Source organism: Ambystoma mexicanum, chromosome 9, assembly GCF_040938575.1.
Source record: "Ambystoma mexicanum isolate Mex_15411 chromosome 9, UKY_AmexF1_1, whole genome shotgun sequence".
In the NCBI taxonomy this organism is placed as follows: Eukaryota; Metazoa; Chordata; class Amphibia; order Caudata; family Ambystomatidae; genus Ambystoma; species Ambystoma mexicanum.
The window spans coordinates 1506028859-1506044360 of record NC_090931.1 but is presented as its reverse complement, the minus strand read 5'-3'; the positions used below and the strand labels follow the sequence as shown (position 1 = coordinate 1506044360).

The 15502-nt window shown below is 49.3% G+C and overlaps 1 protein-coding gene across 5 annotated transcripts in view; it reads right to left on the bottom strand.

Moving 5' to 3' along the window:
* Nucleotides 1–15356, bottom strand: part of LOC138489352 (zinc finger protein 345-like) — a 59607-nt gene extending 44251 nt beyond the window's left edge. For all 5 annotated transcript variants that reach the window (XR_011274785.1, XR_011274783.1, XR_011274784.1 and 2 more), the window contains exon 1: nucleotides 15158–15356. Coding sequence is in view for 1 of the 5 variants with exons in the window: in XM_069617070.1 (XP_069473171.1) it covers nucleotides 15158–15181 (24 nt within the window). In the remaining 4 variants the exon portion in view is untranslated. The remainder of the gene's footprint in view (nucleotides 1–15157) is intronic.
* Nucleotides 15357–15502: the final 146 nt, after the last annotated feature.

The window sequence follows — 15502 nt, the reverse complement described above, 5'->3', positions numbered from 1 at the left end:
CCTGGACAAAGTCGCCCCTCTCAAACTGAGAGCTAGTAAAGCCAAATCACACCTTAATAAGTGGTTCACTTCACAATTAAAAGGACCTGCAACTTTTAAAAAGAAAATGTGAAACTGACTGGCGGCTCTGCCCTTCCAATGATAACAAAAAGAAGCTAACGTCCACTGCATCACACTATAAAAAAAGAAATCTGTCAGGCAAAAAGAGATTCCCATAATGAACGCATAGCCAACTCCAACTCTAGTATGAAATAATTATTCACAATCCTAAGAGAACTAGAGTCCCCCATCTCCATACCTGAAATCTGCATCAAAAACAAGAACTGGTGTTCAGAGATACAACATGCACTAACTAATAAAAAAAATATTCTTCAAACCAAAATAAAAAATAAGAAAGATTCCCTGAACTTACCTCAACCAACTCACTATCCCCCACCGAATACAAATAGCTCTGATCCAAATTGTGATGCTGGAAATGATTCGGAGGGACAGGGCCTCCGTATCCTTGTCCTTTACTGTCTTTTTATCGTGTGTTCTGTCGTATTTTCCGCACAGGATTTCATGTGGGACTCCTGGCGGTGCAGCTCTCTCTCTTTTGGTTTGGTGAACAACCCATGGGATACCCTTACGGCACCCATGGGTGGGGGGTACAACCCTGTGCCCCTAGTGTATGTTTTTGGGCACCTGTGGGTGGCCCGCAGAGCAGGGTATGGGCTGGTGGCAGCTCCATGCTGAATTTGACAGGTGCGCTGAGTTTCCTCCATTTTGGGATCCCCAGGCCCTGCCATTGGAATCAGTTGATTCCTGATGGAAAACAAGATGGCCCCTGTGGCCTCTTGCTTTATATTACCCATTACCTTGTTTTCCCAAAGTCCTGGGAAGCCCTGACTCTGTCCCTTCCCCCTGACTGGCTGTTGGGTGGAAGTTCCATATATGGTGTTGTTGTGAAGTCCAGTCCAGACTGACTGGAGCCTTCCCAGTGACTGTATGTTGTGGGTACCCCCTGTGGGTGGGACCTGGGTGAATGGAGTGTGTGACCAATATGCACTTCTTGTTGTGGCTGTCTGGTTTCTGGTATGAGAGACAAAGACTGAGACAGCCTTGTCCGAAACTGGCCTGGATGCAGTGTGTAGTGGTGAATGGCTGGGTACTCGTCCCAATCCACATTCCTTGTTGTGAGTGTCTGAGAGGGGGGAGGAGGATGGCCTGAATGCACAGTGTGCCAGATTGGCTGACTGACTGCATGAATGCCCTTCTGTATGATTGGCTGCTGAGAGTGACCCAGCAGTGTGGATGAGAGACAAGATAGTATATCTGGGGACCTCTCACCACTGGAAATTGTTCAGAAGCTGTGTCTACACTTTAAGAGTAACTGGAACTGCTGATCCTCGACACCCAGCTAGAAGACGAAGACTTGCTGTTGCATTTGCTTCGACCTGATCTGAAAGCTGCCGAACTCGTCAAGGACTGATCCAAGAGAGGACCTGGTAAGGCGCCCTCTTCCCGTGCTCTGAGGGACCATCGAGCACCGCTAACCTTCGCCGAAGCTCCCTGGAAGTCAGACCCTCAAAAGGCTGCCGACCCAAGATGGGACCGCTGAGGAGAACGAACCAAAGCAAACGGACTTCGCCGCTGTCGAAGTCTTTTGCCGTCGACCAGGGTTCGCAGGTTTGGGTAACCGCTGGAGGCCCGTCGAAGTTATGTTGCCCAGCCGTGGGGACCACTCGACGCAGTGCCGCCGACGACCGGACCCGCCCACTCCTTTGCCTAAGAACATTTGAATCCAAGGACTCCCTTACCCGCAACGTCTACCGCTTTGTCCCGCCGGAGAAAGTCGAGGACGACCAACGCGCCGAGGAGAATCCTCCGGTGGGTTTCCCGCCACCTGAAGGCCACAAAGACTTTCACGACTCGACGCCCTTATTGGGCCACAGTTCTTCTGAAACTCTTTGCGGTCCTGAACAATTCGTCGCCGAGGTGCTCCACACACCTCATCCTCGCAGGACGTCGCTGACGAGCACCGCCTGGATCGACATCGGGGTCTTGGCACCCTTGAACTCCTCATCGCCGCCTTCGACGACAAGTTCACCATCTTCGACGCCTCCCGACGATCCGTGGCTCCTGCTTTAAAGGGAGTCACTCAAGAAGGATCCTTCGACGCGTCTTCGAAGAACTCTACTCCACCAGGTACATTGGGGGGGTAAAACCTTAATAGGAGGAAACAAGGCTATTGAACAATATATGGACTGGGCTTGTGCTAAAAATCTTTATTTTACAGGTTGCCCAGGTGGGGGGGGGATCTCCACACAGAACTGTGTCTAGGTAACGGGGCCAGTATTCTGCCAATTGTGTCAACCATCTTGCTTTCCTTCCTATCTCTATTGCTGGTTTCCTCGTTATTGATCTGTGTGACATTTTAACCGTACAGTTGATGCACTCTAATGAGATTCGATAACATTAGTGGTACCACTTTAGAATTGTATATATTTATCATTGTTGATTTCCGAGTACAAAGTGCGTTATTGTGATTGTGTACATACCTTTGAATATTAATTATATAAAAACTGTGTTTTCAGTAATACAGTGTGTGGACATTCCTTTGTGGGGGCTTGGGGACTACACTGTACTTAAGAACCAGCCTGCATCACCTCCTGAGAAGCTACGCCTTGATTGCTCGTCCATTGCTACCGTAATAAAGAATCTTGGCTGGGGTCTTCTGTGCCTCTCCTCTACCATATAGAGAGCAGAAGTACCGACACCCCCCCTCCAGTCTTCACACTGGTGGCAGCGGTGGGATGCTTATGGTTTTAAGAATCAGTGTATAACCGTGCCACTTACAAAATATCTGCACTTTATTAAATTAAGGTTTGGTTGTGTACAAAATAACTGCATTACAAGCAATGGAGTCTATTGCAAATGGTAAATTGACTAGGATGAGCTTAGAAGCTCTCCAGAGTGCTTGTGAAGCCAGGGAGTTAGACTTTGTGGATAAGTCTAGGGCTGAGCTGATAGCTGCCCTGGTGGACTACCAGACTGATGGTGAAACTCTTGATGAGGGGGGGAATGCAACCAATGAGGACTCTGCCCCTGGGGTTTCTGCTGAATCTGTTTCCGGGAATGCCACCATTCCTGCTGCATCTGATCCGAACCCCAGCAATTCTATAGAACTTGAGCTATTAAATTGGCCTTTGAAGACCGTAAATTGGAGATAGAAGCTGAGCTTAAGAAAGAGGAGCTGGCACAGCAAGTGGAACTCAAGAATAGGGATCTTGAACTCAAAGACAAGGACACTGAATGTCAGAGAATCCAGCTAGAGAAAGCTAGAGTGAAGACTTCTGTCACGGATGGCACTCTGTTAAGAGTGGCACAGGACACCCAGGAAGGGTTTGGGTGGTTGTGCCGAAGTAAGGTGGACAGATAAGTACACACACAGCTGAAAATAAAGAGAACAAAGAGTAGGCAAGTGTAGCAAGGAAATAAGGTACAACAGAATGGATTCCCTCTTGGGGTGTATGCAGATATAGGAAAAGAGTAGTCCACGGACCTTAGGAAAAACTCTAGCCTTCTGCACAGTTTGCTATAACAGAGGCCCACGCTGTTTGCTTATGGCTTGGAACAACAGCTATGGGTGTCTGTAACGCAGAAACGAGACAAAGGATGGGGCAGAGGTTGCCTGACGGAAACCAACAGACAAGCTCTGTACAAAGGGGTCACAAACAGTACAAGAGAAGACACTAACAGACAAATCCAGGATAAAGGAAGCGGATAAGCAAACTAGCAGAAGGAAATGAAGGGAAAGTGGTATAACAGGATTGGATAGGGATAAAGAACAGAGGGTTGAAAACAAGGAAGTAAGCAAGGGAGCAGCAGTCAGGAAACAGGGGACTGCAATAACAAAGTAAATAATGTAGGTGAACTGTTGTGGATAGCAGAGGACGGTAGGGTACCAGGTTGAGAGCTCAGAGGAGCAGGAAAGCAATGAGCAAGCCCCAAAGGAGCAGGGCTGTAAGGAAGGGAGCCCAGAGGGAAAGGGCTTAGGGCAGCGGAGTGAAGCAGGCTGCACGGCAAGGAGCCCAGAAGGGCCGGGCAGCAAGGAATGAGCCCAGAGGAGCAGGGCCGCTGACTGTAGAAGGCTGCAGAGTACTGTAGAGGGCTGCTAGGCTGAGTACCCAGCAGACAAAGACTGTAGGTAGCAAGCAGCGGAGCGTGATCGGCTGCAAGGTAGGAAGCCCTGAGTACAAGGGCTGTTGGCAGCGGAGAGAAGCAAGCTGCGCGGCAAGAAGCCAGAAGGACCCGGCAGCAAGGAGTAAGTCCAGAGGAGCAGGGCCGATGACTGTAGCAGGCTGCAGAGGACTGACGTCCAGCGGACGAAGGCTGTAGGTTGAAGGCAGCGGAGCGTGATCGGCTGCAAGGCAGGAGCCTGGAAGACAAGAGCGGAAGGTAGCAGCTGAGCGTGATCGGCTGCAAGACAGAAGCCCGGAAGGGCAAAGGCAGAGGCTGGGAAGCAGCAGAGCATGATCGGCTGCAAGCCAGAGAGCCCGGCAGGGCACTGGATCCAAAGCAGGAGTAAGGAGGAACCGCATACAAAGATCCGTAGCTCGAAGCAAAAAGGTACAGGAAGGACTTTTAATGCAAGAGACTGAGCCCCTGCAGGCAGCAGCTTTTATACCGCCCTGCCCAGCACAGAGGTAGACTAATTGGTCGCACCTGGATCAGAACACCTGCATACAATCTGCCTCCTCCCTCTCTGTTCCTGAGCTGGTGGAAGCAGAGCTGATCCCTAGGGCTTCTGGGGATTGTAGTTCCGATGATGACAAATAGGAATAGCCAGGAATAGATAGTTATAGCCAAGTGCATTGTGGTAAGTGTAGTTTGTTGGGAAAAATAGAAAAGCACCAAAGTCTCGCAAATGGGAAATAAGGTCCAATAAGTGAATAGCAGTTGATCGAAGAGTTTTCTGTAGATAAATGAATAACCATAAATGAATGGCGCAGGCATGACAACTTCAGCTAAACCAGTTGAGAGTGGCAGGTCTCCAGCCACCAAGTTTATGAAGGATTTGGTTGTGTGTTTGTGGAGGGTTCAGATTTCCTCCAATGGATTGAAGCGTTTGAAATGGCTTGTGCAATTCATGATGTTGACAAAAGAGATTGGGCTAAGTGTTTGTTAAGCAGAGTGCCTCAGACTGGGTATGACTGTATTCTGAAGCTGAGTGTGGAAGACAGGAGTCAGTATGAGTGTATGAAGTCTGCTTTAATTGCCAAGTTTGGCAAGACACCTACCCAATACCTTAGAAGGTTCAGGGATTTTAAGAAAAGAGAGAATGTGTCTTGGGTTGACTGGGTGAGTGGTGCGCACAGGAACATGATGGGGTGGATTGATGGTTACAAGGTGAAAACTTTTGTTGAATTGTCCCACCTGTTGTTTTTTGAGCATTGTTCTGAAGCCTGTTCACCGGAGCTGCGTCAGTATGTTGCTGACCAGAACATTTTGGATCCCTTTACGCTGGCTAGGCTGCCTGACAAGTGGATCTCCCACCGGGTGTCCCCTAAGGACTCCAGTGGGAAGGACAAGGACAAAGAAAAGGGGGCCTCTCAGAAAGCTGAGGAGTCCCAAAAGCAGTCACCGTCGGGTAAACCTAAACCCTCCTCTCCGAAGACCCAAAAATCTAGTGGGGATAAGTCATCTGTGGGTGGGAATAAGAGTAGTGGTCCACCTGCTGCAAAGCAGGCTCCCAGTGGTTCCAGTACCGTACCCCGCACTCCCGGCACTTGTTGGGATTGTGGGGCTCTGGATCACAAGAGGGGTGACTCCAAGTGTAAAGGTAAGGCACTTGGAGTACAGGCCCCTTACCCCATGTCTGAGGTGGAGGCCACTGTCCTCCCCTCCTCTACAGGGATCACATTTGGTGCCCCTGTAGAGATTTCCTTAGTGTCCCTTGGGGCCTGGGACCAGTACGCAGAAGTACTGGCGACTATCCCACCATAGATTTTTGAGAAGTGTCCTCCTGAATAGCCAGCCTTCTACTGGTTTGAGAGACACTGGGGAAAGCATGACAATGGTGGACAGGACCCTGCTCAAGCCAGAGGACTATGCAGGTGCTCCTCTGAGAACCACCAGGTTAGCTGGTGGGCCTCCCAAATTATCGCCTGTAGCCTTAGTCACACTCGTAATTGGAGACAAGACAGCAAAGCTTCCTGTCCTGGTTCAGGACAATGTCCCTGCTAACATTCTGTTAGGTAATGATCTAGTCGAGTTGGGATTGATCTCGGATGGTCTTCCCATGACTGCTGCTGCGGTCACTAGGTCACAGGTGACCCCGGGTCTGGCTGTGAGTCAGGTACCCGAGCCAAAGGCGCGGCCTAAGGCAAGACGAAGGAAGAACAAGAAGGCCACCTCTGTGGAGGGAGCTTCTTCTCTTCCTGCTGTTCCTACAGCACCCATTGGGACCATGCTCCGGACGGGCTGGGTCCAGTGGTAAACCCCGCCTCAACTCCTGTGGGAGAAGAGCCAGAAGACTCTCCTGTGGGAGAGGTTCTCAACACGGAGGATCATCCCGATCTTCAATGCTTGTTAGCTGAAGGGGGACCCTCCCGGGCAGACTTCTGTAAAGGACAGAGAGAGTGTCCCTCTCTCGAGGGTCTGAGGAAACAGGCCCTGTCCCAGGCACAAGGAGAAGTGCCTAGGACATTCTGGATTTATTGGGAGGGTGAGCTCCTTGTTAGTGAGCCCACTAACCCTGAACCTGGTGCCCTCAAGAGGTTGGTGGTACCCCCGGTTTACAGGCCCTTCGTACTGCAGTTGGCACATGAGGCTGGTCATCTTGGTACCAAGAAGACTAAGCAGAGGCTCACTGCCCATTTCTACTGGCCTCAGATGGGAGTAGAAGTGGAGTCCCACTGCAGGACCTGGCCAACTTATCAGTTCTCTGGCAAGACTGGAGGCAGTGTCATTGCCCCACTGCAGCCATTGCCAGTGGTTGGTAGGGATGTAACGGTATTAAGGTATACCGTTAAAGATACCGTGAACCACTCAATTAAACAATAATAACCATCACATTGTTTATACCGGTATACCGTTTATACCGTTAAGTGTGCTTTTCAATCTGATTTGGAAAGGCTGCAGTAAGCAAGTTCTGCGCAGTCTTGGTCTCGCACTGTTGGATGTGCCATCTGCAAAGTAGTTTCAGTTGGAGCAGTTTTTAATGCCCTTCCATAAACCACACGTGCCTGACACAAAATCAATATGTTAGCAATAGGAAGAATAAATACAGTGCCAAGAAGGAAAAGGGTTTACTTTGGGTTGGCGGCTTTGGGGTTTATATATTTATAATGGATAATGTTTGCTAAACATATGACAATGGAGGATTTCCCTGGTTCTATCATTGAATTTACATATAATAAGTCACACTGTGAAATTCACTAATCTCTGTGGGTATTCCCTACTGTCATACCAAAGGGTAACATGTTGGCCCGCAAGTAAACTAAAGGCTGTAACGGAGAGAGAGAGAGAGAGAGAGAGAGAGAGAGAGAGAGAGAGAGAGAGAGAGAGAGAGAGAGAGAGAAAGAGAGAGAGAGAAAGAGAGTGTGTGTGTGTAAGCTTATACTACCATCATCCTCAGGTTATAAAGATGGCAACATTTTCATCTTCCCCAGTAGCCAGTGGGGGAGCTAAAAGCCTAAATGGCCACTTAAGAAAAGCTATCAGTTTACTTTCCCAGTTGCAGCAGGCCCCCCCTCCCCCTCCTCCTCTCCACATGTGTGTTTCTGTTTGGTGGAAGCAAGGGGTGGCATTTCAGTGGAAAGTATGTTGAAAACCCCAATTCTGGCTCTGTGTGCCTGGTTTTGTTTGTGATGATAAATCTGACAATTTGTGACCTTTTAGAAAATATTTGTTAAGATTAGTTAACTCCGCCTGCTATACCGCCATAACCATGATATACCGTCATTTGGCAAGAAGTTTATCGTACCGTTATAAAACTAATACCGTGACACCCCTAGTGGTTGGCATCCCATTTGAGAGGGTGGGCATCGACATTGTCGGTCCCCTGGACCCTCCCACTTCAGGGGGACATCGGTTCATCCTGGTTTTGGTAGATCATGCCACCAGGTACCCTGAGGCTATACCCCTTCGGACTGTAATTGCCGAAGTGGTTGCCAGGACCCTCCTGGTCATTTTCACCCGTGTTGGATTCCCCAAGGAGGTTGTCTCTGACAGAGGATCCAACTTCATGTCTAGTTACATGAAGACCGTGTGGAAAGAGTGCAGAGTAATCTATAAATTCTCCACCTCTTACCATCTCCAGACCAATGGTCTGGTTGAGAGATCTAATAAAACTCTCAAGGGCATGATAGGTGCTTTAGAAGAGCCCTTAAGGAGGAAATGGGATCTCCTGCCATGCTTGCTGTTTGCTTACAGAGAGGTACCTTAACAGGGTGTTGGTTTCAGCCCCTTTGAGTTACTCATTGGACATCCCGTGAGGGTGGCCCTTGCCTTGATAAGAGAAGGTTTGGAAGCCACCCTTCCAGGTCCCGCCAAGCAAGTGGGGGACTATGTGTTAGGCCTCAGACGGAGGATGACACAGATGATGGGTCAGGTAACAGCGAATCTCAAGGCCAGCCAGGAAGTGAACAAATACTGGCATGACCTTAAAGCATCGCAACTCGATTGGACTCCGGAACAGGAGGTCCTCGTGATGGAGCCTACCAAGCCTCCGGCATTGGCAGACAAATGGACTGGACCCTTCAGGATAATCTCCAAGATGGGCGAAGTCAACTATCTGGTTGACATGGGAGTCCCAGGGGTAGCCCCTCAGGTATTCCATGTTAATAGGATCAAGCCTTTCCACAGGCGAGCCGAAGTCTCATGTCTCTTGCTGGCTTCAGAGCAAGAAGAGGATGAGAGTGAGCCCCTTCCTGATTTGCTGTATAGCAACCCTCAGGATGGCTCAGTGGAGGGAGTGCATCTCTCTCCAGATTTGACAACAGAGCAGCAGAGGGCCTGCAGGACTTTGCTCCAGCAGTATGCCTCCCTGTTTTAGCTGACGCCAGGCCTTACCCCGTGGTGTAAGCACGAGATTGACACTGGTGACAGCATGCCTGTCAAGAGCAGGAGCTACCGTATGTCAGATACTGTTAAGAACCACATCCAGGCTGAGGTCGCCAAGATGTTGGATCTGGGCTTATTGAACCCTCAACCAGTCCCTGGTCCAGTCCCATGGTCCTTGTCCCCAAGGCAAGTTCCCAGGCAGGTACCAAGGATTGGAGGTTCTGTGTGGACTACCGAGGAGTCAATGCCGTCACCAAAACTGATGCGCACCCATTGCCCAGGGCTGATGAGCTTGTGGACACCATAGGTGCTGCCAAATTTGTGAGCACCTTTGACCTCACCTCAAGCTATTGGCAAATAGCTCTGACGGACCATGGCAAGGAAAAGACGGCATTCTCAACACCAGAAGAACTTTACCAGTTTAGGGTCATGCCTTTTGGGTTGAAGAATGCCCCTGCCACCTTCCAGAGATTGGTCAATCATGCTCTCAGTGGGCTGGAAGCCTTTTGTGTGGCTTATTTAGACAACATTGCCGTCTACAGTTCCACTTGGGAAGAGCATTTGACACATCTGGGTAAGGTGTGGCAGGCCCTGAAAAGGGCTAACCTCACTATCAAGGCCACCAAGTGCGAGACAGCTCAGGGGAAAGTCACATATCTTGGTCATGAGGTAGGAGCGGGTCAAATCCAACCTCTCCCCAGTAAGGTACAGGATGTACAGGACTGGGAGACTCCCACTACTCAAACCCAGGTGAGAGCCTTTTTGGGCCTCACTGGGTATTAACGCAATTTCATGGCGGACTATGGAACCATAGCTGCACCACTGACATGTCTGACTTCCCCCAAAACAACCTAGGAAGGTTAATTGGACGGAAGACGGTCAGAGGGCCTTTGATGGCTTGAAAGAAAGTCTGTGTAGGGCACCTTTGTTGTGTGCGCCCGACTACAGCCGACCCTTTATCGTCCAGACAGATGCCTGCGACACCGGAATTGGAGCTGTCTTGTCCCAGTTAGATGATAAAGGGAGGGAACATCCTATCATCTTCATCAGTAGACAACTTAAGGGTAGAGAATTTAGGTGGGCTACTGTGGAGAACGAGTTTCAGTATAGTTTGGAGCCATAGGCGTTTTAGGCCCTACCTTACAGGGTCTACCTTCAAGGTCCAAACAGATCATAAGCCCCTGAAGTGGCTTATGCAGAAGGAGGGTGAAAATCTGAAACTGCTAAGGTGGTCCATTAGCCTGCAAGGGCTAGACTTGACCATAGAGCACAGACCAGGGAAGAGTCACAATAATGCAGATGGCCTTTCCAGAAGGTATGTTGACCGTCTGGATGAGGGTGTCTATCCCGTGGGAGATTAGGCACCCTCCACCTCAGTCTGGGGGGGCGATTGTGATGCTGGCAATGCATCGGAGGGACAGGGCCTCCGTATCCTTGTCCTTTACTGCCTTTTTATCGTGTGTTCTGTCGTATTTTCCTCGCAGGAGTTCATGTGGACTCCTGGCGGTGCAGCTCTCTTTCTTTTTGTTTGGTGAACAACCCATGGGATACCCTTACGGCACCCATGGGTGGGGGGTACAACCCTGTGCCCCTAGTGTATGTTTTTGGGCACCTGTGGGTGGCCCGCAGAGCAGGGTATGGGCTGGTGGCAGCTCCATGCTGAATTTGACAGGTGCGCTGAGTTTCCTCCATTTTGGGATCCCCAGGCCCTGCCATTGGAATCAGTTGATTCCTGATGGAAAACAAGATGGCCCCTGTGGCCTCTTGCTTTATATTACCCATTACCTTGTTTTCCCAAAGTCCTGGGAAGCCCTGACTCTGTCCCTTCCCCCTGACTGGCTGTTGGGTGGAAGTTCCATATATGGTGTTGTTGTGAAGTCCAGTCCAGACTGACTGAAGCCTTCCCAGTGACTGTATGTTGTGGGTACCTCTGGGTGAATGGAGTGTGTGACCAATATGCACTTCTTGTTGTGGCGGTCTGGTTTCTGGTATGAGAGACAAAGACTGAGACAGCCCTGCCCGAAACTGGCCTGGATGCAGTGTGTAGTGTTGAATGGCTGGGTACTCGTCCCAATCCACATTCCTTGTTGCGATTGTCTGAGAGGGAGGAGGATGGCCTGAATGCACTGTGTGCCTGATTGGCTGACTGACTGCATGAATGCCCTTCTGTATGATTGGCTGCTGAATGTGACCCAGCAGTGTGGATGAGAGACATAATAGTATATCTGGGGACCTCTCACCACTGGAGATTGTTCAGAAGCTGTGTCTACACTTTAAGAGTAACTGGAACTGCTGATCCTCGACGCCTAGCTGGAAGACGAAGACTTGCTGTTGCATTTGCTTCGACCTGATCTGAAAGCTGCCGAACTCATCAAGGACTGATCCGAGAGAGGACCTGGTAGGGCGCCCTCTTCCCGTGTTCCGAGGGACCATCGAGCACCGCTAACCTTCGCCGAAGCTCCCTGGAAGTCAGACCCTCGAAAGGCTGCCGACCCGAGACGAGACCGCTGAGGAGAACGAAGCAAAGCACCTGGACTTCGCCGCTGTCGAAGTCTATTGCCGTCGACCAGGATTCGCAGGTTTGAGTAACCGCTGGATGCCCGTCGAAGTTGTGATGCCCAGCCGTGGGGACCACATGACACTGGGCCGCCGACAACCGGAGCCGCCCGCTCCTTTGCCTAAGAACATTTGAATCCAAGGACTCCCTTGCCCGCAACGTCGACCGCTTTGTCCCGCCGGAGAAAGTCGAGGACGACCAACGCGGCGAGGAGAATCCTCCGGTGGGTTTCCCGCCACCTGAAGGCCACAAAGACTTCGAGGACTCAACGCCCTTGTTGGGCCACAGTTCTTCTGAAACTCTTTGCGGTCCTGAACAATCCGTTGCCGAGGTGCCCCACACACCTCATCCTCGCAGGACGTCGCTGACGAGCACCGCCTGGACCGACATCGGGGTCTCGGCACCCTTGAACTCCTCATCGCCGCTGTCGACAAGTTCACCATCTTTGACGTCGCTCGACGATCCGTGGCTCCTGCTTTAAAGGGAGTCACTCAAGAAGGATCCTTCGACGCGTCTTCGAAGAACTCTACTCCACCAGGTACATTGGGGGGGTAAAACCTTAATAGGAGGAAACAAGGCTATTGAACAATATGTGGACTGGGCTTGTGCTGTATATCTTTATTTTACAGGTTGCCCAGGTGGGGGGGGATCTCCACACAGAACTCCGTCTAGGTAACAGGGCCAGTTTTCTGCCAATTGTGTCAACCATCTTGCTTTCCTTCCTATCTCTATTGCTGGTTTCCTCGTTATTGATCTGTGTGACATTTTAACCGTACAGTTGATGCACTCTAATGAGATTCGATAACATTAGTGGTACCACTTTAGAAATGTATATATTTATCATTGTTGATTTCCGAGTACAAAGTGTGTTATTGTGATCGTGTACATACCGTTGAATATTAAATTATATAAAAACTGTGTTTTCAGTAATACAGTGTGTGGACATTCCTTCGTGGGGGCTTGGGGACTACACTGTACTTAAGAACCAGCCTGCATCACCTCCTGAGAAGCTAGGCTTTGATTGCTCGTCCATTGCTACCGTAATAAAGAATCTTGACTGGGGTCTTCAGTGCCTCTCCTCTACCATATAGAGAGCAGAAGTACAGACACCCCCCTCCAGTCTTCACACAAATAATACATTCTGATCCACTAAAACGACGATCCTTGAAGTGGAAAAAACTATCCTTTCACTCAAACCGTCCAATTGTAAAGGAGATGTCTGCCCAGCACACATCATAAAAGAGGCCGTGAGAGACCTCTCCCCCTTAATTTCCAAACCGATTAACACCTCTTTTGCCTCTGGCACCGTCCCAGTCAATCTCAAACAATCCTGGGTTCTCCCTCTTCTGAAGAAGCAAACCTTAGACCCACTTATCACCACCAACTACCGCTCCATTACAACGGTAGCATTTTTACTCAAAATTCTGGATAAAGTTGCATACCTGCAGATCCAAAAACACCTCGAACAGCACAAACTCCTAGGGGTCAGACAATCAGAATTCTGACCATTACACGGGACGGAAACTGCACTGATGGATCTGAAGACTCAGATCGATGAGCTGAGAGATAAAGGGAAGACTTGATCTCTTAGCTGCATTCGATCTGGTGGACCATAAGGTTCTCTGTAAGCAGCCCATTTCTCTATAGGCACTGTTAAGTGGATAGAATCATTCCTGAACGACAGAACCATCAGAGTATTCTCACCTTCAGCAGCTGCTGATCCTACCCCAATCATGTGCGGGGTCCCTCAGGGCTCCTGTGTGTCTCCCACTCTGTATAACATATTCACCAAGCCATTGTTCGATGATCTGGACCTTCTGGGTGTTACCTACACTAACTACGCAGATGACACTCAGATTCTCCTCCCACTTTCTGGGGATCATGGCAGGAACTTGGCGTTGGTCAATAGAATCTACCTCATCATTCAGGCATGGATGGCCACTCACCGTCTATGCCTGAATGATGACAAGACAGAGTTGATAATCCTCGGTTCCCCCTCCAATATTTGCAAACTAGGTCATCAATATGCTTCCTTCATCATTGATGCTAACAACACCACAGTCCCCAAGTGTGTTTCTACTTGGACGCAACAATGTCCTTCAATAAACAACTGAATTCTCTGGCATCCACCATAGCCTACATGTGCAAGCTTATTAGAGCAGGTAGGGCTTTCCTCTCCAACGACAGCTGCATCATACTGGCCAGAGCATTAATTCTCTCAAGATTAGACTACTGTAATGCTCTCTGCAACAGTGCTAATAAAACTATTATCCAAAAACTCCAAATACTACAAAACAACGCCATGAGAGCTGCACTAGGCATCAACAAAAGAGTGCACATAACCACAATCAGACGCCATTACAAATGGTTATCTACCCACAACAAAATACAAATAAAAATTGCCTCCCTGACATATAAAGCACTGCACAATGCTGCACCTAGCTACCTAATTGACAGAATATCTAGAAGAACTTCCAGTAGATCTACCAGAACTGTCAATACCAACTGCCTGCTAGTACCCAGATTCAAATCCTCCAAGATCAGCGGCAATAGTTTCCCTGTGAAGGCCGCTAGTACCCAGATTCAAATCCTCCAAGATCAGCGGCAATAGTATCCCTGTGAAGGCCGCTAAACTCTGGAACTCCCTGCCACATGATCTGAGAGCTGACCTTCCCTACTCTCTCTTCAGAAAGAACCTCATTACCCACCTCAATCTGACTGAGAACTAGTCTCCACTGAAACTATTGTACTCCAGTACTGCCTGCTTCCTAGATTGTACATTTTTGCACATGCCTGTACACTAAGATGTAAATACCTCTGTCCTTCTGGGAAACATGACTATTTGTATATTGTACTATCTTTTGTGTAATGTGACTACTTGTATATTGCTTGTACACTATGTAACCTTGTAAGCCTTGCATAACCTTGCTGCGCCCTGCTACCCCCGGGTCTGGTGTGCTTTATAAATTCAATAAACAAACAAAGAAACAGCATGTCTGAGGGAGGGGATGCCAGGAATACCCCTGCTGATGTGGGGATTTGAATTATATTTCTCTCCTAATCTCCAACGTTGCCCTCCATTGCACCTCAATGCAAATAAGTCTAAATAAGGTATATGGTGTACTATCAATGTGTAATGCCGCCTGTCCAGCTTTCCACTTATACCTGACTCCCAGCCCCACCTCAATCATTCCCTGCTCACTATTCACAATCTACCACGGTAAAGCACTCTGGTAAGTTACTATGGCGCTCACTGGTCTTATTGCTTTGTTTCTGGTAGAAGCACAAAGCCATCTCTTGAATAAATACAAAGGACACCTATAAGTGCTGCACAGCTGGCAACTAGCCCCGCATCATAAAGGTCCCCTTCCGCCAGTCCTGCTTATTAATCTAACTGCACAAGGCAGGCCGGGAATGAGTCCATTAAAGGCACACATTTAAAAGGACAAATGAAAATACAGTTCCCAGAATTCAAAGCAATGTTAGTTAAAAGGCCCGGGGTGGCAAGACTCCTCTGCATGCAAAACAAAAACAGCACCAGGAGCCACTCACCTCATCTAAACCCTGTCCGGGCATTACTCTTTGTGGATCACTCCTCAGGGATCCTAGGTGGATTTCTCGGTGATCTTGAGTAGATTTCTCAGTGATCCTGATTCCTCAGTGGATTTCTTTCAATTGATCCCTTACAGGAAACAGAACAACACCGCCAAGAGATAGAAAAGGAGCCCAGAGACAGCAAACCCTTCGCCCTTTGGCGTTCAAGCGGTACTGCGCCTGCGCAGAACCCGAAACATTAACCAGGAAACGAGAGACTAATCACCGGGGCAGCCCCAGTGCATGAGACGCCCTCCTTCACACATGCGCAGAGAGGTGGTGCTGCCGCCACAGCTTCCCAGA